This window comes from Drosophila arizonae, chromosome 2 (genome assembly GCF_054131065.1).
Source record: "Drosophila arizonae isolate 15081-1271.41 chromosome 2, UAZ_ARI_1.0, whole genome shotgun sequence".
NCBI lineage: Eukaryota > Metazoa > Arthropoda > Insecta > Diptera > Drosophilidae > Drosophila > Drosophila arizonae.
In genome coordinates, this window is record NC_142922.1 from 25187847 (window position 1) to 25210746 (window position 22900).

The window sequence follows — 22900 nt, forward strand, 5'->3', positions numbered from 1 at the left end:
CGATGATGATGTTGATGATGATGATGATGGGAGAACGCCGGTGATGATTGGGTTAACGACTACGTGGCGCAGACATTGCGCCATAAATTACGAATATTTTTGCAAGCCCTTAGCGTTGCTTGCTGCTGTTGCTACTGTTAGACAAATATCAGCGCTGCTGGCGTCCGCATTGACTGAGACGCCGGCAGCGCTGCTGGCAGCTTTGAGCATGTGCCTGTAGTAAGAATTGCTTGGCCAGCCTAAAATTTTTCGTTCTACCAGTGCGCATGTCCTGCACAGCATCCTGTACAGATTCAGCAACAGCAGCAGCAGCCAGAGTCGTGACAGCAAGAGAAGCAAAGCAGCACGAGTAGCAGCAGCAGCAGCAGCAGCGACAGAGACTGCGGCAGCGTCGCCAGCAACCCACCACCAAGCAGTCAGCCGCCCACAGACAGCCAGCCAGCCTCAAATCGCCAATATAGTCATCTCTTTCGCACGCATTGAAATGGCACATAAAGCTGCCATCTGCACCGGAAATTGATTGCTAGGTGAAAAACTGAAGCTGCGGCTGCTCTGCTGCTGCTGCTGTTGACGCTGGCTGCATTCAGCTGCGAGAGCTAAGCAGTTGGCAGCATTGTTGAATTGCTGCTGATAACTCGGAGTTTAGTCTATAATTGTGCACCTTGCTGGCTGGAACTGTGGCAGTGTAACGCGAGCCCTAGTCTGGATAGGACGGGTACACAACAACAGCAGTAGTAGTGACAGCAGCAGCAGCAGCAGCAGCAGCAACATTCAGTACGGCTTTAACAACGTTGACGCTTACTGCACACACACACACACACACATATATATGCAGTCACTCACATATACCAGCTAGTGTGAGTGTGAGCCACATATATCGGGCTCATCCTCGTCGCTGCCGTCGTTGTTGTTGCTGTTGTTGTATTCGCTGCCATACGGCGCAAGCCAGTGCAAAAAAAAAAAGAAAAGAAAAAAAGAAGAATGAAATAAAGAAAACCCGAAATAAAAAGAAATGAAATCAGTGAAGCTATAAACGCAAATGTACGACACATAAGAAGAGAAACGAAACTTTTTAATTTTAAAAGCAAGTGCTCGAAAACTTTTAAGGCCCAGCTCAGAAATAGTTTGCCAACTGCCGGCGCACAAAAGTGGGCCATGAAAATTTGTGGCCTTTTGTGAAGCTAAGACGAGCCAAGGCAACACATAAAATGATGAAAAAAGTTAGACATAAATTGATTTTTAGTCACGCCACATGCTCAAAAACGGCAAAATAAAGTCAAGAAAAATCAGCACACACGCACACACATTTATGCGTTAACATCACGCACCCACACACACACATGTATTCTTTTAGCGACTTTTTCGTGCCATTGAATTTAAGCTCGCTGCGGGCTGCTGATTTTTTGCATATTGGTTCGAGGCGGACTCTCACACACACATACACACAGGCACACACGCATAGAAATTTCAGTGTGTATGTGGGAGTTGGTCGTACGCGCTGGCAAAGCACGAGAGTCTCAGTCGAAGCAACGAGCTATGTGTGCTGCTCTCGTGCCGTTGTCGTTGTCGTTGTCGTTGTCATTGACGGCGGTGGCTTCGTGCCTTCGAAGCAACAACCGCAGTGCCTCTAGTTTCGATTGCTTGCCGTGGCGTAGCATCTCGTGGCGTGGGCAACGAACCGAGTCAGCAATCGAGCCACGAGCATTTCCAAAATCGATTTGACCAAAATTATTATCAATGATTTCGCAAACGACAAGCGAACGCGTTACAAATTGAATTAAATTAATCTGATTTCATGTTTCGTGTTTATCTTCACGCCCATGTGGCCGACGTGTTTTTCTGTTTATGTGTAGAGGTGCGTGTGTGAGTGTGTGTGTGTGTATGTGCTTGTGCGCGGTTTGTCTGGCCTTACGGAAATTGAATAAACTGTGACAGCTGGCTTATCAATTTATGATCTGTAGCTGCAGCAAGTGCTTTTGACTGTTTGTTTAGATGAGTGCAAGAGATCAACCCTCAATACCAAAAAAAAAAACACGAAACAGTTTTCGTTTATTTTCATTATTGATTTCGGCTCACAGACACACAAACAACAACAACAACAATAATAACAACAACAATAACAATAATAGCAACAACAGCAACAGCAACTAGAACTGGAACTGCTTACAATAAAATTAAATAACAGCAATAACAACAATAATAATAAAAACAAAAACAAAAACAACAACAACAACAATTTAACGATTTAGATGCATACAAGAACAAATACAGCCACAATAAAAACAACTTCAACTACATCTACAACTTTGCAGTAAGTATGAGCAGGATAGCGAAGCAACCCCCGTAACACCTGAAGACCCCGACCCACCTAAAGTATGCCATTTCATCTCTACACTCCACAAATTTCTTTCACTTCACTGCCTCAGCTCAAGCACAGCAGCTAACCACCACCCACCGTCGTCGTTCGCCCTCTGCCTTCTATTTTCCACCTCCGTTTCCTATGCCATTTCCGTCTACTTTTGCCTTATCAAAAATGTGTGTGTATATACACACGCAAACACACACACACGCACAGCCACATAGTTGCAAAGAGAAAGAGAGCATTGCACCAATACATAGATAATGTTTGGTATCATTTACTTGGCCCCCGTCCAACTGCAGTATCCATTGACTCCCACACAGAGACCACTCGCTGTACAGACTTCAGATTCCGACTTTCAAGATTCTGATCCTCCCTCCGCCAGCCCATCCGCCTGTTTATTGGCTTCAGCAACATTTCTCTGTGTTGCTGTTGTTGTTGTCGTTTTTCGCTTAGTTGCGGCCGTTGTATATGAAAATTTCTCTCTCTGTCTATATATATCTGTATATATCGCCTTTTTTTCTGTTTTATTTTTTCGCCTTTTTGTTGTTGTTGTTTTGAATATTTTATGAATTGAATTTCGTTATTTTGTTCGCGTATGTTGCGCTGCAAAGTTGCGTCTGTTGGTGGCCTTTGGGCCCACGCCTAACTCCCAGCATTCCCAGGCCAACGCGCAAAGCTCAGCACGTTCTCATTCAATTATGGTGCGGAAGCGCCAAGGCAACATTAGCATTCTTAAAATGTGGCAGCGGAAACTGACGAAACAAACATTTCAGCACCTTTGTGTCCCTTATACAAATACCTTTACCTGTGCCTTTGTGCCATACACCCTTACCTGCCTTCTATCAGTCTGTCCGTACGCCTGCTTGTCTTGCCTATTAAAATACACATTTAAAAACATATTATTAAAGCGTTCGCAATTTCTTCATAATTTAATTCGACACTCGCGCTCCTCCTTGACTCCTTCGAGCTTCGACTCAAACTATGTATTTAACATAAACAGTCTCGCACTGCTGCCATCGTTATTATATACAGTAGTCGCCGGGGAATTCGAGTCCGCTCGAGTTTTAAAATACATATATATATATTTGCTGTTTGCCTTTCTTTTTCGGTGCCTTTCGGCCGAACTTTTTCCCTTTGCTGGCCGTTGGGCCAATTTAGATAGCGTCCCTCCCATGGGCATTTTTCTATTTCTGCTTTTTTTTTTTTGTTTTTTATCTGTTAGGCGCATAAAATTATATTTTTGTTGGCTAGGCAGTCTTCTGTAATTTGGCCGTTTGGTTTAATTAAAAGTCTCAATTGGCCTGTGGATGAAAATATACACATTTTCATTCAATGCAAGCGCTCGACTGCCTTATTCAAATGTCAGTCTTCTACTCTATCAACTGTGCTTATTATTTGTATAATTTTCTGTGCAAGCATATTTTCCCTACATTCATATATTGTACATATTTAAGTTGCTGTGCTGAGCTGAGCTATGAACAACATTTACTGGCCCAGTAGAGTCAATTAGTTTAGCTTAACTAGTTAGATCTCCTCTCACAATTCCACAATTTCCCATTTTCCACAAGTCCCCCTATAGATTTTGTTTATTTTGGGCTTATCAACGATTTTCTTTTGCAGAACTCGCATGCTAAATAAAAAATTAACCAAAAAGGCAACTCAAAATTTGAAACTAAATTCAGCTAAACAAAAATAAATAGTGAACTTTACACACTTGTAAAAATTTAAAACACAGCAACTAAAAACATAAAGATTAATAATACCAATAATAAACACGATTGTGATTCATCATAACTGAAAGCTGCTTAACTAAAAACCAAGCAATTTAATAAAAGCCAACCAACATAATTTAAACATATAAAGCAACAAGGGAAAAAGCACAACATAAATCAATTAAAGGAAACAATAATTTTTTAAAAAGAAGTCGACACCAAGTCTACACTGCAGGGCGCATATAAATTATTACAGCATACTTCCACACACCCACACACACACACATATATTCTTATGGACTATATATAGTATTATATAGTTCTACACGCACACAAGCACAGTGAGAGTTGAGGAACTACCGAAGCGAGAGCAACAAGAACTGGAAAATGCAGAATAGTTTCAATAGTTGTAAACTGAATCCACAATCGGAATCCACGATACGATATTAATAGTTGTTAATAGTTAATTGTTGTTCTTGTTAGTTATCGCTGCGATTGAGTAATTCAGTAAAGAATAGCTCTATACGTATTGAGATATTAGAGGAGATACGCAAATAACTGTGAATAGAGCAGGAAATGCAAGAGGAGCTGCACAAGCTAACGAAGAGCCACCACAACAAACAGAAGCAGAAGCAGAAGCACAAGCACAAGCACAGAAGGAGCATATCAGCTGGCTAACGGACTTGGCCCAGGGGAACAGATAAAACAACATTTACTCGCGTCAATCCTCGCCACCGCCACCGCATCGATTGCAATGCTCTGGTAGCCAAGACAGTTTTACCGTGGATCACTACTGTGGCGGCGGCGGCGGCGGTGACTCACAGGCAGCAGCGGCAGCGGCAGCATCAGGAGCAGCAGCGGCAGCAGCGTCGACTGGTCAATGGTCAGCAGCGGGCGTGACAGCATCCGGCGGCGTCGGCATGTGCCAGCATCATGGGCTCACATCACAGTCGTTGATGTCCGGTGGCTGTGGCTCGCACATGTCACTATTGGGCGGCGGCGGCGGCGGCAGCAGTGGCAGCAGCGGCATGAGCGGCAGCGGCGTCGGCAGCAGTGGCATACCAGTGGCCCAATGCTCCGCTGCTGATGTTGCCATGCTGTCGGGCCATTGCCGCAGCATGAGCGGGCTCAGTTCGTTAAGTATGTCAGCGCCGCCCTGCCCGCCGCCGCCGGCGCTGTTTAATCCCTGCAGTTCAGCGTTGTCCCTTCAGCAGGCGGTCACCTCGCGCTGGGGACCGCGCACCTCCTGCCCCGTGCATAGTCCGTTTCGTGTGCGTGTACCCAATGGCTCCATATGCTCCGGACATCAGGTGAGCCACACACACACACAAACACACACCCTCTCGCAGCGACTGCCAAGGAGTGTGGGACATTTGTACATGCCATATATACATATATACGTATATACTAGAGACTGTGTCTAAAAATCCGTTAACTAATTGCATTCACCTAAAAAAGCAGCCACAGCTTGCCACAAAATGTTTTGCGCCTTTGAGTTTCATTTCGTATTTAAATTGCTTTAGAAGCCATATGTAGATACATACATATGTATGTTTGTAAAACAACATAGCTATGCGATATGTCATTTCTTTCGTTCTTTTTTGTTTTTGATCCTTGTTTTTGTTGTGTTTATATGTGTGTGTGTACTCAACTGCTTACACAACAACGTATTCTGTTCTATTCTCTTCCCACTCGCACGCTCCACTGTTTGCTTGGACCTGGACCCGTAAACAGGTAAGCAAATCCGTACCGGAAACCAAGTGCCCAACACATTTGGGCAACAGCCGAAAATGTGTCAACGACATGTAAGATTAATTCATTTGGCTGACCCACGCGCAGGCACATAAAACTCCAAGCCACAAGAGGCAAACACTGTCCTGCAAACACTCAGACACAAATACACATACACTCAGACACATAGAACGTTGTCACACGGGTCGCTCAATACTTTTTGCAAACATTTATGATGGGACGTTATATTAGGATATGCATTGTATATTATAATATTTACATAAGTATCTAAAATTTACATATTACCCAAATCGATCTGATATGGGTTGCAGTGCTTCCATTTATATACAATTTGATGCATCTATGCTAATTTATAATAATATGATTCTATGTTTTAGCATGTGAAATACTTAATAGTGGAAATTTAATCCACCATTAATTCACTACATTTTAAATTAGGGATACAATTGCTTTTCTTACTAATCTCATCAAATTTCTTACCCGTACGATATCATTCTCAAGTCAAATTTGAAATACATATAATAGATCTATAATATAAACGACCAATTTACGAAACACTTCTTAAAGAAAAAGATAAATGAAACAGATTTTCAAACTGAACATCTATTTAATATATTACTATGAGTAAAATTGAGTAATGAAACCAGCAAGAAAATCTCGCTACTAGAATACTTAACATCCCGGCCCAATATGCCTAAATACTAATCAGGAAAATGTCCTTTTACATAGTACAAGGAACCCGCGTATATTTAGTAACTCGCATAGTTTTGCAAATTATATAGAGCTCGATTCACATGATTGCCCAAGCGTCACGCAGCGCACCCAAAGTTGGGAGGTGGGTTTCGTATCCCAAATCAGTGGCAGGCGTTGGATTTGGTTGACTGCCCCCGAAAGTAGGCAGCACAAAACGCAGAGCATAAAATAAACAATCTATATGGGCATGAAAAGAGGAACTAAAAACAAAAAGGAAAGAGCAGGAAAGAAATCACATTAGCTCTATGACATTCTAAGGGGTCTATTAGAATAGTCGGTGCTCTGTGACAATTGCCGTTTGGCGCTCTTTCTCTGCCCGGGCGTCAAATTGAATGTCACTAATGCAATTAGTTCACACAAAATAATTCTCTTCCACTCGATTATAGCGCTTAATATGCCTGATGTCAGTTGTATATATAATATACAGTATATTTGCCCTCTTTCTCCCATCTTTCTCCCGTCTTCCTCTTTCACTTTGTGTCCCTATGTGTGTGTGTGTGTGCTTGTGTGTGTGTGTGTGAGTGTATTTATTATGAACAATTTCGAAATGCACACACACAAAAGCGAGCACCGACAATATGAGGCAAAAAAGCGAAACGAGGCGGCGTCATATGCAAAGTAGGCAGCGCAACAAACCATTACGCCTTTCAATTTCTGTGGTGGGCGGGGCAAATTTACATAAATATTACACAAGCACAGGCAAGCAGCCATGATGATGGGGCTAGACTCTGGGGCAGCCTTGCAAATAGGCTCGTTATGCCGTCTTGTCGGGCCCATCAGAGCGGTCGGGGAGTTCATTCGAAGGCGATGTTGGCCCTTTTTTGCCAGATCATCCGGCCTGAAACTGTCGGCGCACTACCAAAAGGTGTGGCCCCACCCTCAAACTGACGGGATATTCATGTAGATTGTCCGAGTTTTAATGTCGCCTATGTGGCAAGCAGCAAAATCCTGCCAGAGCCAAGTCGAGGCCAAGTGTAGGAAATATAATGCAAATGTATTACTCTAGCCACAGTCTAGTTTACTTAAAAGTTTTTACTAATAAAAAACTCTTAGTTTTGTTACAGTCGATACACAAGTATATTTCAACGGATTGCAGTGCTTAAAAATAATCTCTGTGTGTACTGAAGAAGGCTAAGTTGGCTAAGAGGATTGAATTGCACTATGATTTTATTCGATTTATTATTCATGCGTAGTACGAGCTCAGTAAAATCTTATTTTTATTAAATATTATTTTTATTTTATATTTTTGCATTACAAATAGAAACAACAGTTTCTGAGTAAATAAAATATGTCAATCCTACTTTGTTCATTCGATATTTCGAGTCAGCTCTTCATTAACAATTCAAGCATATTTTGATATGAGTCTGATATTCCCCTTATATCAGCAAATATTTAATAATCTGCTTATTTATTTGTATTGTACTTTGAACTCGGTTGGCTGAAATAATAAAGCACGAATGCTTAATGCTAATGCATGACTTCGTGGCGATGCGTCGCTTCTCAAATTGCTAGCAAATTTGAATTCTCTTATTTATTGATTTATGTTTGAAAGCGAGCATCAGTGGGTGTTGTTGGTGGGCAACAAAATATTTGTCTGCTGGAGAGTTGGCATTTGCTATTTTATGATATTTGTGCCCAGCGAACTGCATAAATATTTCAATTTCTATAGCCATGTTATAAGGGAATGCACATTCCAAGTGCGATTGCATTGCAAAAACAATGGCGTACTTTTTATAACTTTTACGTGGGATTTGGGCATAATTTCTGCTTGTAAACTTTTTAATGGTTTAAGGCATGAGGCCTGAGCCTCTTTTTAATGAACTTTGACCGTAGGAAAATATTCCGTTTGAGTGCTGCTAATAGCAGTCGGCCTTTTAACTATCCTGAAAAGTTTTGCAGAAACTTTAGAACTGCGAAAAGTATGTGGATGTATGTGTGTGTGTGTGAGAGTGAGAGAGAGAGAGAGAGAGAGAGTGTGTGTGTGTGTGTTTTGGGCTCTGTCGACAATTTTTGGCTTCTACATTATTGGCTTAAGCTGCATGCAAAAAGGAAAAGTGCCCAACTGACAAGCGGACCGAAAGACAGACAGACTCTGCTGACTGCTTGCCTTGACACTCTTCATTTGCGAATGCGTTAATTGCGCCAGCAAGGCAGAAGACGTAGGCACAAGCACTTCCCTACCTAAGTGTGCATGTGTGTGTGTATGTGAGTGTGTGTACACAACACATCTGTATTAATGTGTACACACACTCGCACTTACAGTGGGGCCAGCCGCTGCTGTTGCCGTTGCTGTTGATGATGATGAACAAGCACAATGGCATGAACAAGCAGTTAGAGGCAGTTCCAACAACATCAAACAACAATGGCGATTACAACGCCAAGTGTGTACATTATTTTGCAATTTAGCATCGCACACAAGCACATGGACATGCGTAGATGCTGCTGCTCCTCGTCTCAAGGCGAGCAAACAAGATGAAGCTTGGCAAAAACAACTGCCAACCACTGACACAGAAAAAAAGCCAAGCAAAAAGCAACAACAAAGTCGAAAAAAATAATTAGTTTACTTGTTACAAAACTCAGTTATCGCCCTTTGTGTCACTGCGTTGTTGCTCTAGTTGAAATTGAATGAAAGGAAACGCAGACAAACAAACCGGCCCATATATTATATAACAGCACAAGCGTTGAGTGTGTGATATAATATAATAAACACGAAAAGTGTGGGCAGCGTTAAAGTGACGAAGTGACGTTGCCTAACCAAAGGCGTCGCGTAAAGATGATGCCATTCACGGCTGCTATGAGTTTCTTGCGGAATAAAATAGCAGACAGATAGAGAACAAGGATAAAATGAGAGGTGGCAGAGTGAGAGAGAAAGTCAAATACGAGATAGAATATTTGGTAGCTTAAACGGATTCATGTGTGGTTTTCTTGCATTGACTTTTTTAACCTTCCCCCCTTCCCTCGCTTGTTGTTTATCGAGCAACAGGAAGAAGCTGACGTACCGCAGATAGATGGCGCCGATAAGTGCATAATGCATTCACGCACACACACTCCCACACACACATGTACAGCGGAAATTTGTGGTTTCCAAGTCAGTGTCTGTGTATGTGTGCATCTGATGTTTGCCAACAATAATAAGCGGGTTTGAAAGCAACCGCAACAGCCACCGCAACAAATCGGGCGATATTTTGGTCTTTCGCCATTGTTCGAAATTTGTAGTTCTTTTTTCTTCTTCTTCATTTGGGGCTCGTGTCGGGCACCAGAATTGAATGATTTGTGACTGACAGCAACAGCGGCGGGCCACAAGGATGCGGGATATGGGTGACGGGGTATGACGTGACGAGCAGCGATGCGGGATGGATGGAGCAGCGTGGCAGAGTACACGGCGCACCGGATACGGATGACAGCGCTACAACGGCGCCAAAGCCATTGTTCGACTGATAAGGCAACTGAGTGAGCATATTACCTGCGTCAATCAACGCAAAGGTACATTGATGTACGATGATGTACTGCTTGGCCGTAGAGCCGAGCCGACCGGACCGGAGCGGTTGCACTAATAGACAGGATATATGTATATATGTATGGGCTGGCAGCATTAAAAGGGCAGTGAGTCGCCGCTCAATTACCGTGACATAGTCGTACGGTGAATGTTGTTTATGGAGTTCAATGTTAACTGTAAGACTGTGTCTCGGTGGTTGCAGCCAAACAACAGCGACCCCAAAACACTTTGACAAACGGATGTGCGAACCGTTTTCAAGTTGCGCCCCAAAACTAAGTGTAAAGTTTCTTTTGTAAATTTTAAGTTTTGCTGCTGTTGCTGTTTTCATTTTCATTCTTGGGTTTGCTTTGGTTTGGTTTGGTTTGGTTTGGGTTGCGTTGGATGGTGTTGAGTCGGGTTGCTTCCCGCGTGGCGGTGTTGCGTTTGCTTGCCAGCTTATCAGATGTCACAAACAGACATGGCAGGCTCTCTGCTGTGATGCCATCACCCTTAGCACCCAATCTGACAGGTTGACAGGAGTTGGCTCCGTCAAGAAACAACCTGGAAGAATTTTTCATTTCGCGAATTAATCATGCATATGATGCGTGCTCATTAGACCGTGTGGTGGTGTGTGTTGGGTGGGTGGTGCGCTTACATGTGTACATATGTATATGTCTGCGTGTATGCTGGTTGGCTGACTGGCCTGTGGATTTCCCAAAACTTGCGCCTGGCTGCGTTTATAAGCTGCTCACATCGGTCGCTGCAAGAACGTTGATAAGGCGCCAAGTGTCATAACTATATGAACGAGGAATGGCCATCAGCTGCCAGTTGGATAGCACAAGGACGATAAAACGTGCGGGCCAGGCCATAAGATTAACTGACTCACTCACTCGTTGGCTGACTAGCTGACTGACTGACTCATGGATGGATGGACTGGTGGACTGGCCGCACGTTGTACTAATTAAAATTCGGCATTAATCCAGATGATTCAGCTGTCAACGTCTACCCGGATGACTGTAGTTGTCCCTAATGAAGCCAGATGCGGCTGCTGCTGCTGCTGACACTGATGCTACACACTCTGGCTGCGGCCGGTGCCAGCTTTTCAGCTTCAGGTTCGCAGTGGCCAATGCCCTGTCCAACCCGTCCATTATGTACGTGTGTAATTGAACCGTAGCCCGGCATATTAAAGAGCGTAATATAGCAGCAAGTTACAGTTCGCGTTGTTTTTACTATGGGCTCTGCTGCCCCTGCTGTCAGTAATATGTAATTATCAAAACCAACAAATAAGTTTCATGTGGTCGGCGTGAGGTTTTTGCGGTTTGCACGTTCGTTCGTTACCTCATCCGCTGGAATGGAATGGAATGGGATGGCTGGTTTAGGGCAGAGCTGGGCAAAGGGTCAGCCAACAGCTAATACGTGGGCCAGCCAGATAGTACAGTAGGTAACGGCAGTGCAGTTCAGAAGGTATCATATTGATGTTTGGCATAGAAGTGAAATATCATACAATATATGTTTCGTTTGTTTTATCATTTTACTATTCCATTAAATTTTTTTTTTAAATAAAAACAGGAAAAATGTTGATTAAAGATCATTATAGTTTTATTTTTATTTATTTACTATTTTTATGGTCCTCTTATGTCTGGTAAATCTAATTGCCTTAAATATTGACTAAATTTGTACCAAATGCTTTCCTTCAACCATTATCTATTTATTACTTCAATTATATTCTTTAACATCTTTAATCTTTTCGATGTTAGCTAATTAAAGAATCGATTATTTTCGACCAGAATTTTCAATTAAGATAACCTTTTATTTTGTTAAGTGAAAGCATGCCAAACTAATGCCCAAACCTGTTAGACAGTGTCTTAAGCTGAGTTGGGTTTTGTTTTTGCTGCAGCCTCAGCAAATATTCTACTTAATACGCGCATACACACACACATGCACTGGGGGCATGCAAACAGGCAAATGCGAAGTCAACGATTGTTTAGGATCAGGCGGGCATAGAGTAAGCTAACATCTGCATATTGTGCGCCTCGTTGGGCAGCTGGGCTGGGCAGGGCAGGGTGGGGCAGGGCCTATGGCTGGTTGGGCATCAGCTGCTGACCGAGTATGTGTTGGTAAAACTTTAACAAGCACTTAAGTATTAATCATGGAAATCAAAGTCAGCTGCGGGTTACGTATACACGGATTAGCGGCGTGAGTGTGTGTATATATGTATGTGCATAGGTATATGTGAGTGTTTATGTGTGGGTGTGTATGTTTATGTGCGGTCGAGGGCGCGTGTGTATGTGTGGTTGTGTGGGTGTGGGTGTGGGTGCTAGCTGTGCCCAAAACTTTGTTGCTGATGCTTGCCTTGGCTATCAATGTCGCAACCTCAAGGATTCAGATTCAGTGTCGGGGCACTGGCGACGACTAATGAGGCATTAAACCAAACTGCTTAACTTTTCGCCTGTCAAGCGTTTATTAAATTTACCGTTTTATTGGTCCAACAACTTGGTGTTAACTATGGGCTGTCGCTTGTCCAGTGGGCGTGCCGGGAGGCAAGCCTTAACTGAAATCAGATTACGTTGTTTACCACTTACTTCCAGCGGTTGCACAGTCAACCGGGCAGCAGCCATCCAGGCAGCCAGCCAGTCAGCCAGTAGTAGCAACAGCAACAACAACTACAGTTTCCACAGACACAGCCACACCCATTTACATGAAGGCCCCCACAACGAGCCAGTGCTTGCTTCCTGAGCCTGCTGCCATATTTAAATAGTTGCGAAGTTCAGCAAATTTTATTCCAAGTACGTAATTTCATTTTCGGAAATTGTATTAACCATTTATTTTGTCGAATTTTCCGCAATGGATGGCTAACGAATAGGCAGTGTGCTTAGCTCGTTTAAGCCAAAGCGACTAAGCTCGATGAAGTTTATTTTATTTTGCCGTCAACTGAGCTAAATTTTGGTAATTGGATAGAAAAGTTCTCCCACGCAGCATTGTCTTAATCAGAAACTCAAAATAATCACTGGTCATTTAGAAACATTTTCAACGCATTAATTAAACCAAAATTAAGCCAAATTCAACTTTTCAAAATTGCTGTGTAGCAAAAATCTGTCTGTTTCTGGTGGAAATGTAAGTTGCAGAACTTCAAGCAGAGAACGTAAAGTAGCTTAAAGTATTAAAATGAAAAATGTATTTCCGCAAAGTGCGAAATGTTTTATTATTTTGTTGTAATGTCATATTAAATGTAAAAAAGTACCAGAATTTCCAACAGTTATAGTAATTAAGTAATGGGCAACATTTCTCGTTAACGATCAAAAAATTACTTTAATAAGAATTTCACATTTAAAGTTAATGTGTGTTCTATGGAGAGCAGCAGAGACTTTTCTCGTAAAAGTATTAAAACGATGTGAATCATGCATTTGCTTAATGGAATATCAAACTATAATATTCCGTAATATTTTACTTTATTATTTTCTGTTTTGCCACAAAGAACTCTTATCTGTTTGGATACATTTTATTTATCTAGTAGAAAAAGGGCAAGCAAAGAAAGCATTGCATTAGAGGCATTTCTTTTCGTTTGCAAGCGGATTATTTAGCAATAAATTGAATTGAATTGACCAGAAAATCTAGAAACTCAATCAATCTATCGACGGCCAGCATATGCAGCAACTACATGCCTAAATAATGTAATGTTTTGATGGTGGCAACAAATCACAGTAGGCTAAAAGCACTTTGAAATATTTATGCATTCGGCATTGCGGATGTTTGGCCGACGTGAATGCCAAGCGATGGCGATTTTGATTTTGATTTTGCCAGTAATTCTGGAACTGTGACACTGACAGTGACAGCGACAGCGCAGCGACAGCGAGAGTGGCGGTGAAAATGGGAAAATGTGAAAGGAGCTTAAACTTTGCAAAAGTACTCAACGAAGCAATATCGTGGCCCAAAGGAAGAGGCAAGGCCGGGCCAGTGGGGCAGTGCGGCGAATGGAGAGTAGCAGTAAAAAGCCAATTTACTTTTAAGCATCGCAGCGCCTAAAAGTGAGCGACGAGGAATATTTCCATCGCCGTCAACAAATACAAAAGCAACAAAACTAGTGACAGACCAACTAAAAAGCAACTGCGGTTCCCTCTGTAATTCTGAAGCGGCGTCTGTGTCGGAAATGAATCCTGCATCTGTGGGTGCGTGCGAGCGAGAGCGCTGCATGTACGTGCCTTTAATATGTGTCTGCTCTCTCTCTCTCCCTCTCTATGTGTGTATCCCTCTCTGTGTGTGTGTGTGTGTGTGTGCCAGTCAGTGGCTGTTTGTGTGTTTTTGGCATTGAGTAATCATCAACGTTGAAAATTGCTTTTTTTATGGAGCCACCCACCAAAGCGCTGACATGGCCTAGCTATACTTAGCATATGTATAAGTACATATCAAAGTGTGTGTCTGTGTGTATACGTTCCTTTGAGTAGGTGTGCGACATGCGTGCCACGCAGCATGGGCAGGCAGTAAAATCCTTTTTTTATGACCCAGTCGCTCGCCCAGTTGAGGTCCTGCCAATGCGTATGCTTTCAAATGCGTGCGTGTGTGTGTGTGTGTGTGTGTGTGAGGGTATTACGAATTCTCTGCTTTGGTTGGCCTCGTCTTGCTATCTTGCGGTTTGTCGAGGACGCCGCACAAATTAATTTCGCAGCATATTCAAAGTGTTATTAAACATAATTTATTAAAAACGAAATTGTATAAAGTCAAGCCGTTGCTCTCATAGACTGAGCCCATGGCAGAGGCTGCTGCACTTGGGGGTGGTAATAAATTTTTGTGATTCCCGTTGCTGTTATTTTTGGGCAGGACTGAGCTGGTAAGCCCCTTGGTTTGGGATTGGATACGTATTCGTGCTCCGGCTCGAGTTCATGGGGTTCATGGGGTTCATGTGCGTGCCTCAGTCACTGCTCAACGGAATTTCGAAAATGGGCGGCTCGCTGTTTCTTTTTTTCTTGGCAACAAATGTTGCCAGTTAATGTTGTAAACAAGTTGTGTGGGCGTTCGACGGGGCTTGAACCCCTGGTTTGTCTGCTTGGGTTATGATATATGAGACAGGCATAGCAAATCGGAAATTTAATTTCCACTGAAAGTGGCTTTGTAATGGCTCTTAGCCGCATAATAACTGGCAGCTTAATTGCGGGCCATAATTTTGAGTGTCGCCTTCAATCGTCTTCCCTCGGCCAAAGCCCAGAGCTCGCAAACAAAAATTTAACAAAGCATCCTTTTTTGCCGTTGCTCGATAGGCTTTGCTGCATACCCACGATGTTGTTGCCCGGGACGTGTACGGCGAGGAGGCGCTGCGCGTCACTCCACCGCCAATGGTGCCCTTCCTCAATGGCGACGAGCTGGACAACGTTGAGGGCGGCGAACTGCAGCATGTGACACGCGTACGCCTGGTGCAGTTCCAAAAGAACACCGACGAGCCCATGGTAAGTCAAATTGTCACCACAATTAGCCGATGTCGCTGAAATCCCTTTGCCATTCGCCACCGCAGGGCATCACGCTTAAAATGACAGAGGACGGACGCTGCATTGTGGCGCGCATCATGCACGGCGGCATGATACACAGACAGGCCACACTGCACGTGGGCGACGAGATACGAGAGATCAACGGTCAGCCGGTGCAGCATCAGTCAGTGGGTCAATTGCAACGAATGCTGGTAAGCCGTGTGTTCCCTTCCAGGCAAAATATTGTTCATCAAGTGGGTTTTTCTCTTTTGCGCAGCGCGAGGCACGCGGTTCGGTTACCTTTAAAATAGTTCCTTCTTACCGTAGCGCACCACCACCCTGTGAGGTAAGTTCTCTTAAGTTCTATTTGTATATTTTGTGATGTTAACGAACAGCCCACGTTGCGCCCTTTAAATTAAATCATTTTGATCTAACTACAACTCACTGTTAAACCGTTTCAACAATTTAAGTATTCATCAGAACAACATTTTGCGTTATAAGCTGCATTTTCCATAGAATAGAATAGGTTTCATGCTTTTATTTACATATAAACTGTGTGGCCTCGAGCCAGAATAACTAATTTGACAGGCAAAAACTCAACTCGATTACAAACCATCATAAAATACAAACTGCGGTCATTTCATTTAGTTTTATTATTTATTAAAGTTTTTTTAATTAAATGAGATTTAGGTCAATGCTTTTTTTTTTTGTCGTCGTGAATGACGTTTGTCAATCAAATTTAGCTTTAAAATAAGCTTGAATGCCTAAACTTTTACCCAAAGTTGTATTCTCAGATTGAACAGAGCGAAAGTTTCGGAAATTCATAAAGTTTTGTATAAGCAAACAACATTGTTACAAATGTATATACAGCCATGACATGAAAACAATTAAATTGTAATATTCCTGATAACGTTCGTTATATAATCCTTTGTGCATTTAGTTACATTTTATGCGAATTTGAAATTGGAGAAGGAAGAGAAATAAACAATTTGCTTTGTGAAATTTTAGTAGTAAAGTTCGGTTTTGCAATTTGGAATGAAATTTAATTCTTATTATTCATTTTGAATCATGAAACACACGAATGATTCGTGTAATATGAAATTACTTTGAAATTCATCAATGCAAATCAATTATGTAATTATACTGTTGAACATTAACATGACTCCTACTCGCTCTTCACCCCTCCCCACTAACACACATGCAGCTTTTCAGGATAAGACCTGCTCCAGTGCTTGTAAGTATCACATTCAGACAAATTAACATGTAAAGCATGAAACAGACACATGCATCCATATCATGCCAATGCCTACATCTATCTAGACTTAAAGCCAATCTGAAATTTGACTTAATAAACATAGCTACAGTAACATCAGCATCAGCACTCGCAATAGCAATCGAATGGATTTTGCTTGTCCTGATGCCATTGTCTATTGCATGCAGATTTGAACGAAACCAAACTCCCCGCTAATGGGTAGCTGTGTATGCGGGCATCAGTCCGACAGACGCATTAGGGATCTATGACTGCAAAGCCATATACTAAAAGGTTTTTGTTGGGTTTTTGTTTTTTTGTGCAGATTTTCGTTCGTGCACAGTTCGATTATAATCCGCTGGATGATGAGCTTATACCGTGTGCCCAGGCAGGCATTGCATTCCAAGTAGGCGACATACTGCAGGTAGGTCCATTTGGAAGCCTCACTGAAACCTCTGGCATTTGGCACTAATGACCGACCACTTCATTCTGCTTAGATCATCAGCAAGGACGATCATCATTGGTGGCAGGCGAGAATTGATACGGTGGGCGGTTCGGCGGGTCTGATACCATCACCAGAGCTACAGGAATGGCGCATTGCTTGTCAGACCGTTGATAAGACCAAGCAGGAGCAGGGTAAGTGCATATATCAAGTGGCTACTTTACATTTCCATAAATACATGTAAACGAAATATCTGTGTACTATTTATATGTGTAATTGGATGCTAAATATAATCGTATGCTTTATAATTCAATTATATTGGAAAGCGTGTGATGAATTCGTAGTTAACCAAAAACCATTCTGCAACAGGCAGCGCCCAGCCAACACTAGTACACATGTCCACACACCCACACCCACTCACTCTTTACCGTACATACACACATGAATACAAACCCGAGCATTACAACAGAAATTTTTACAGAGAATTGCATGACAAAAAAGTAGTTTCAAAAGTTCCCTAAATTTCGTCGACATAAAAAATAAAGAAAAACATAATGGTAACGGTAAAGGGCCTACTCTTAGATTGAGAGTTTCATTTTAAGACACAAGCCTATCTATAGGTAACAAGTACATATAATATATATTCAATTTCGTGAAATCGTCAATCACACATATTCTATATATAAATATAAATGTATAACAATGTTGTGCAGGAGAGCCGGGTGCTGGATGTTCCGCTCACGCAGATGGGTGTGATGGATCAGCAGGTAGCTAATACTCCTAAGACCCAAGTTAAAAACTATTTGAACAACAACAGAACTCTTAACGTTTTCTTTTCTATAGTTTTATGTTTACTCGAATTACTTTCACGTCACCAAACGTAGCAAAGTTCATTTGAAACGGCACACCCACACCCGATACCTTAGAAAAGTATCCTTAAGTCATATATACTCATTATCGGTTCTCCGATTACCCATGCAGAGGAAATATTTATATGCATAAAGTGTGCTTGTTTGCTCTCGTTGATTTCGTTTTAATTCAATTAATAGTAAATTAATTGTGAATATATATATTTTTTATGCTACCTATATTTAAATTTCAATTAACCATTTTTCTCGATTGTTTCATTAAAATAATTTCCTTTCGGTTATACAGATATGCAAATTCGACATTAAATTAAATACAATTTCGTTAATAAATATTTTTTCGAACGGTAAATAAATAATGGAGCAGTATTACCTCTGCAAGGCTACAAACTTACAGCAGCATTTCATCAAGAGCACCAATAATTATAGTCATTGTTCAATGCTATTAATTAATCATTTCTCATGCAGTTTCCAGATGCAGCTTTGACATTTCATACGAATTTACTCATACATAGATGCGCTTCAATAACACGAACATTTTATTTCCACAAAAGCCGATATACCAATATTTAATATCATCAACCTAAACGAATGCATGATCCTTGGTATTTTACAAAGTACTGTTTAAAGTGAGGATATTTTAAATAAATTCTAAATGAATACGATTAACATTTAAAGCTCGTTTGAACTTATGTTACACTTACAGCATTTAAGAGCGCATTTCTAATGCATGTTTTAAGATAATAAATGAGCTATTTGCCTATGCCCAACTGCTTCTAAATGTATCGCTTTATGTAACCCACAGTGAACTGTTCCATATTCGGGCGCAAGAAGAAGCAATGTCGAGACAAGTACTTGGCCAAACACAACGCCATATTCGATACGCTCGATGTGGTCACATACGAAGAGGTTGTCAAAGTGCCAGGTATGAAATAATTGGGATGTCATGCAACTAGAAGATGTAATAATATGAAATGCTCTCGATTTAGTTGGTGATCCGAACTTTCAGCGCAAGACTTTGGTGCTATTAGGCGCACATGGCGTGGGTAGGCGGCATATTAAAAATACATTAATATCAAAGTATCCCGACAAGTACGCTTATCCCATACCACGTAAGTCAACTAGTTGAATCCATTCCGAGTGCTTGATTGATAACATTCTATTTCTATTCATAGATACAACGAGACCTGCTAAGCCCGAGGAGGAAAACGGACGCAGCTATTACTTTGTTTCACATGACGAAATGATGGCCGACATTGGTGCCAACGAGTACTTAGAATATGGTACGCATATCATCTGAAATTAGACATGCCTATTCAGAGAATGTATTAAATCGAAATTGTGTATAAACAGGCACTCATGAGGACGCCATGTATGGCACCAAGTTGGACACCATTCGACGCATACATACCGAAGGCAAAATGGCCATACTAGACGTGGAGCCGCAGGCGCTTAAAATACTTCGCACTGCTGAGTTCACGCCATATGTGGTGTTTATTGCGGCACCGTCGCTGCAGAACATTGCAGATGTAAGATTTGAGTTGCACCCACTGACCTTTGGCGTAGTTGACGTAATTCTTTGTAATTGCAGTACGATGGTAGCTTAGAGCGTTTGGCTAAGGAATCGGATATGCTGCGTCAACTGTATGGGCATTTCTTTGACTTGACCATTGTGAACAACGACATTAGCGAGACGATTGCTACGCTGGAATCGGCCATTGATCGGGTGCACACTACACCCCAATGGGTGCCCGTGTCTTGGCTCTACTGACAAGACAGTGAGCTGGAATGTCCCGACTGTCTCGATGGCTGCGATTGTGAGTGGGATGCATACACACAGGCGTCCAACGTGGCGCTATACTGAGGACAAATACAGATACCATTAAAGTATTAAAAGGCACAAATGCAACACAACAAACATACATCTACACACACTCACACATAATGAAGGCGACAGACGCCTGGCGTCCGCTAACATTACACACAAATATATATATATATATATATTTATACATATATATACAAAAAGTTGGGTATTATGGGAACTGCAGTCGGAACACAAAAACAAATTGTAAAATCGAAAACAAAAATGGAACCGTATTTAAATTGTAATGTCTGTTATACTTATTGTTTATATTTGATGTTTTTAGTCTAAGTTGAATATTATATTGTTTGCCATTCCATCAAGTAACGCAGTGCGGCTTGTTTATTGTTTATTTGTGTTATTGTTTTACCCAGTATTTTGTTAAGTATTCATTCGCCAGACAGCATTAAACGCTTATGTAATTTTTGCAGTGGTTAGTTATTAAGTTAACTTGAACAGCAACAAAAGCACTACAACAAACAGCAGACGCAAAATGTATGATGTTTGCAGTTCTATTTGCAACTACGATAGAAAGTCTTTTGAAAAGCGAGCGTAAAACGAGTTAGTAAATTATAGCAAACTACGTAATTAAATTTAACTAACATAGAACAGAGGTAATAAACAGGACGAGCCATATGAGCAACCGCAAAGAGAAGGGGTATATAAAGTTTAGTATGATGTGAGCAATTTCAAGTGTTTCAAACAAATTAAAAACAATTAAATACACGTAATAAAACTAAAAAGAAAATGTAATACAAATACAAACATTTAATAAATTTAACAAAACAAAATGTGCACGGTTTTAAATGCAATAAAAGAAAAAAAATTAGAAATACAGTAAAACAAAATAAATAAAAATAAAAAAAAAATTCGTGAAAATGATTACACTTACATACACAAAGCAAAACTGAAAAAAAAAAACGCATTTGCGAACAAAATTGTTGAAGTTGAATTAATTTAATTAAGAATTAAAGAGATGATGAAAATGCAATCAAACAATATAAGAGAATTAATTAATTGCCACAGCGTTATTATTATAAACGACAATTAATTAAACAATGGCAAATTAAAACATAGAGTGAGCACGAAAACCAACACATACACACACACACAGATACACACAGACAAATACAAACACTAATGAAAACAACAAAAAAAAAATATAGTAACAGCAAGTAATAAAATATACAAAATCGTCAAGAAATGATAAATGTAATACATTTTGAACCACTATTTAGTAAAGAGGGTGCAGGTCAACGCACCGAAATAGAAACACGTAAACACGTATATATAATAAAATATACACATATATATTTTTGAGCAACTCAAACTCAGGTTGGATACATTGAAAATCAGACAAGTTGAATAAGATTAATATAGCGAGCGCTTCCTTTTAACCCACAGCCAATAAGCAATAACAGACAGCTTAATCAAGTGAACCAAATCAATGTGCCCACAATCCAAACAAACTAAAATTAAAATCGACAAAAAAAATGAGAAAAAGATTTAAAAAAATAACCACCCGATAGCGTCGCAGCTTTAAGTTTTTAATGCTAATGTATTGTGTATACAACAAAGAAATCGTGTAGAAATTACGAAATCCAATTACAGGAGCAGGAATCGAGTTCATCCGTTTTTTACAGGATTGCTGAGGGCACCTGCTTTTATAGAGTCGAAAACTTAAACTCACTCGTTTTTATTATTATTATTCAAGTAAAGTTTGATTCTCTTTTTTTCAATCTAAGAACACAAAAATACGATAAATAAATACGAAGAATGATAAATCGTGACTCGTGAATACGTTGCAATGTCGAGCTACTTTGTAAGTTAACCAAAACTTTAAGAATCAATGCAGAGTCTAGGCGCTAGCTGAAGATCGCACGCAATTCAAAGAGTCATAAGTGCACATGTATGCGTGTGCAGCAACTGATAGAAAGCTAAGCGTCTCAGGGTAACCTGCAAATAGATTTCTAAGCTACGCGGAACACTCTTACTTTAGGCCAAAATTATAGTGCCAACACAAACAGAACAACAACATATTGGGCAAGCGAAATGCGAACACTTTAAGTCTTACGTATAGAATAAAACCAAAACTAAAAATAAAAAAAACTAAAAAAAAAAAAAAAAAAAAATGAAATGAAAAGAAAAGAAACAAAAACGTAAAGCTAAAAAAATTAATATCAAAGCAAAACGTTTCAATTTGTAATCATGCAGCACGTTTGGCAGCAATCAGCTATTCAATCCATTTTAATACCCTTCCCATTTGAGCCGGAGCTTATTTTGAGAGAACCACTAGCCTCCATTAAAACCACCCAATAGTTAATATATGCAGCTACCCACAAGAACTACATGAATAATTCTATGGTTTCAAGATGGTTGAACAATTTACGCATATACTAAATATGCAAAGTGCTTGTCTATTCATTTTACGTTGCGAGTGTTACAGCTGACGACAGGCAGAGATCAGAGATGGAAGAGCAGAGAAAAGAGAGAAGAGACCAGAGAGCAGGCAGGCAGGCAGCCAGAGAGGCAATGCAAATCATAGATGTATTCCCAATGGATCTGAATCAGAAGAACCTACCCAAGAACGAAAACATAACTACCTACTACCCACGACTAACGCAGCCGAGTGGCCAAATTAACTAAGTAGTACTTATACCTAAATACCTAGACAATGTATGTATTGTATGTATATTTTGCAGCCCCAGTTGGCTGGGTGTCTCACGGCACCAATGCTCAAATCAAAATCTTATATTTTACGATAATTGGGTAATATGTATGATGTTAGAAACGGGGCCCCTTTCCGGCTAGAAGTGTATAACTATAACATTGTTTTTGTTTTCCATTATTATGATGATTTATTTATTAATATATATATATATGTATATTTTTTTTCATAGCAAATGCGAGCAAATTGTAGCGATATATTAAGAATAATTTCACCTTAAATTTAAGTAAAAATGTATTGT

At 40.7% G+C, this 22900-nt stretch overlaps 1 protein-coding gene across 17 annotated transcripts in view; it reads left to right on the plus strand.

Moving 5' to 3' along the window:
- Positions 1-22063, plus strand: part of CASK (peripheral plasma membrane protein CASK) — a 34162-nt gene extending 12099 nt beyond the window's left edge. Inside the window, exons 1-15 of one of the 17 annotated variants that reach the window (XM_018018184.2) lie at positions 149-1041; positions 2079-2311; positions 3983-5384; positions 15307-15492; positions 15558-15722; positions 15788-15856; positions 16715-16744; positions 17085-17183; positions 17257-17395; positions 17915-17968; positions 18873-18992; positions 19057-19179; positions 19243-19350; positions 19421-19596; positions 19659-22063. In XM_018018184.2, the coding sequence (XP_017873673.1) occupies positions 4995-5384; positions 15307-15492; positions 15558-15722; positions 15788-15856; positions 16715-16744; positions 17085-17183; positions 17257-17395; positions 17915-17968; positions 18873-18992; positions 19057-19179; positions 19243-19350; positions 19421-19596; positions 19659-19838 (1839 nt within the window). In that variant the 5' untranslated portion in view covers positions 149-1041; positions 2079-2311; positions 3983-4994 and the 3' untranslated portion in view covers positions 19839-22063. Of the gene's footprint in view, positions 1-148; positions 1042-1961; positions 2312-3982; positions 5385-5808; positions 5880-15306; positions 15493-15557; positions 15723-15787; positions 15857-16714; positions 16745-17084; positions 17184-17256; positions 17396-17914; positions 17969-18872; positions 18993-19056; positions 19180-19242; positions 19351-19420; positions 19597-19658 lie in introns of those variants that run through there. The other 16 variants (XM_089462876.1, XM_089462880.1, XM_089462875.1 and 13 more) reach the window with 16 other exon arrangements.
- The last annotated feature ends 837 nt before the right edge of the window (positions 22064-22900 follow it).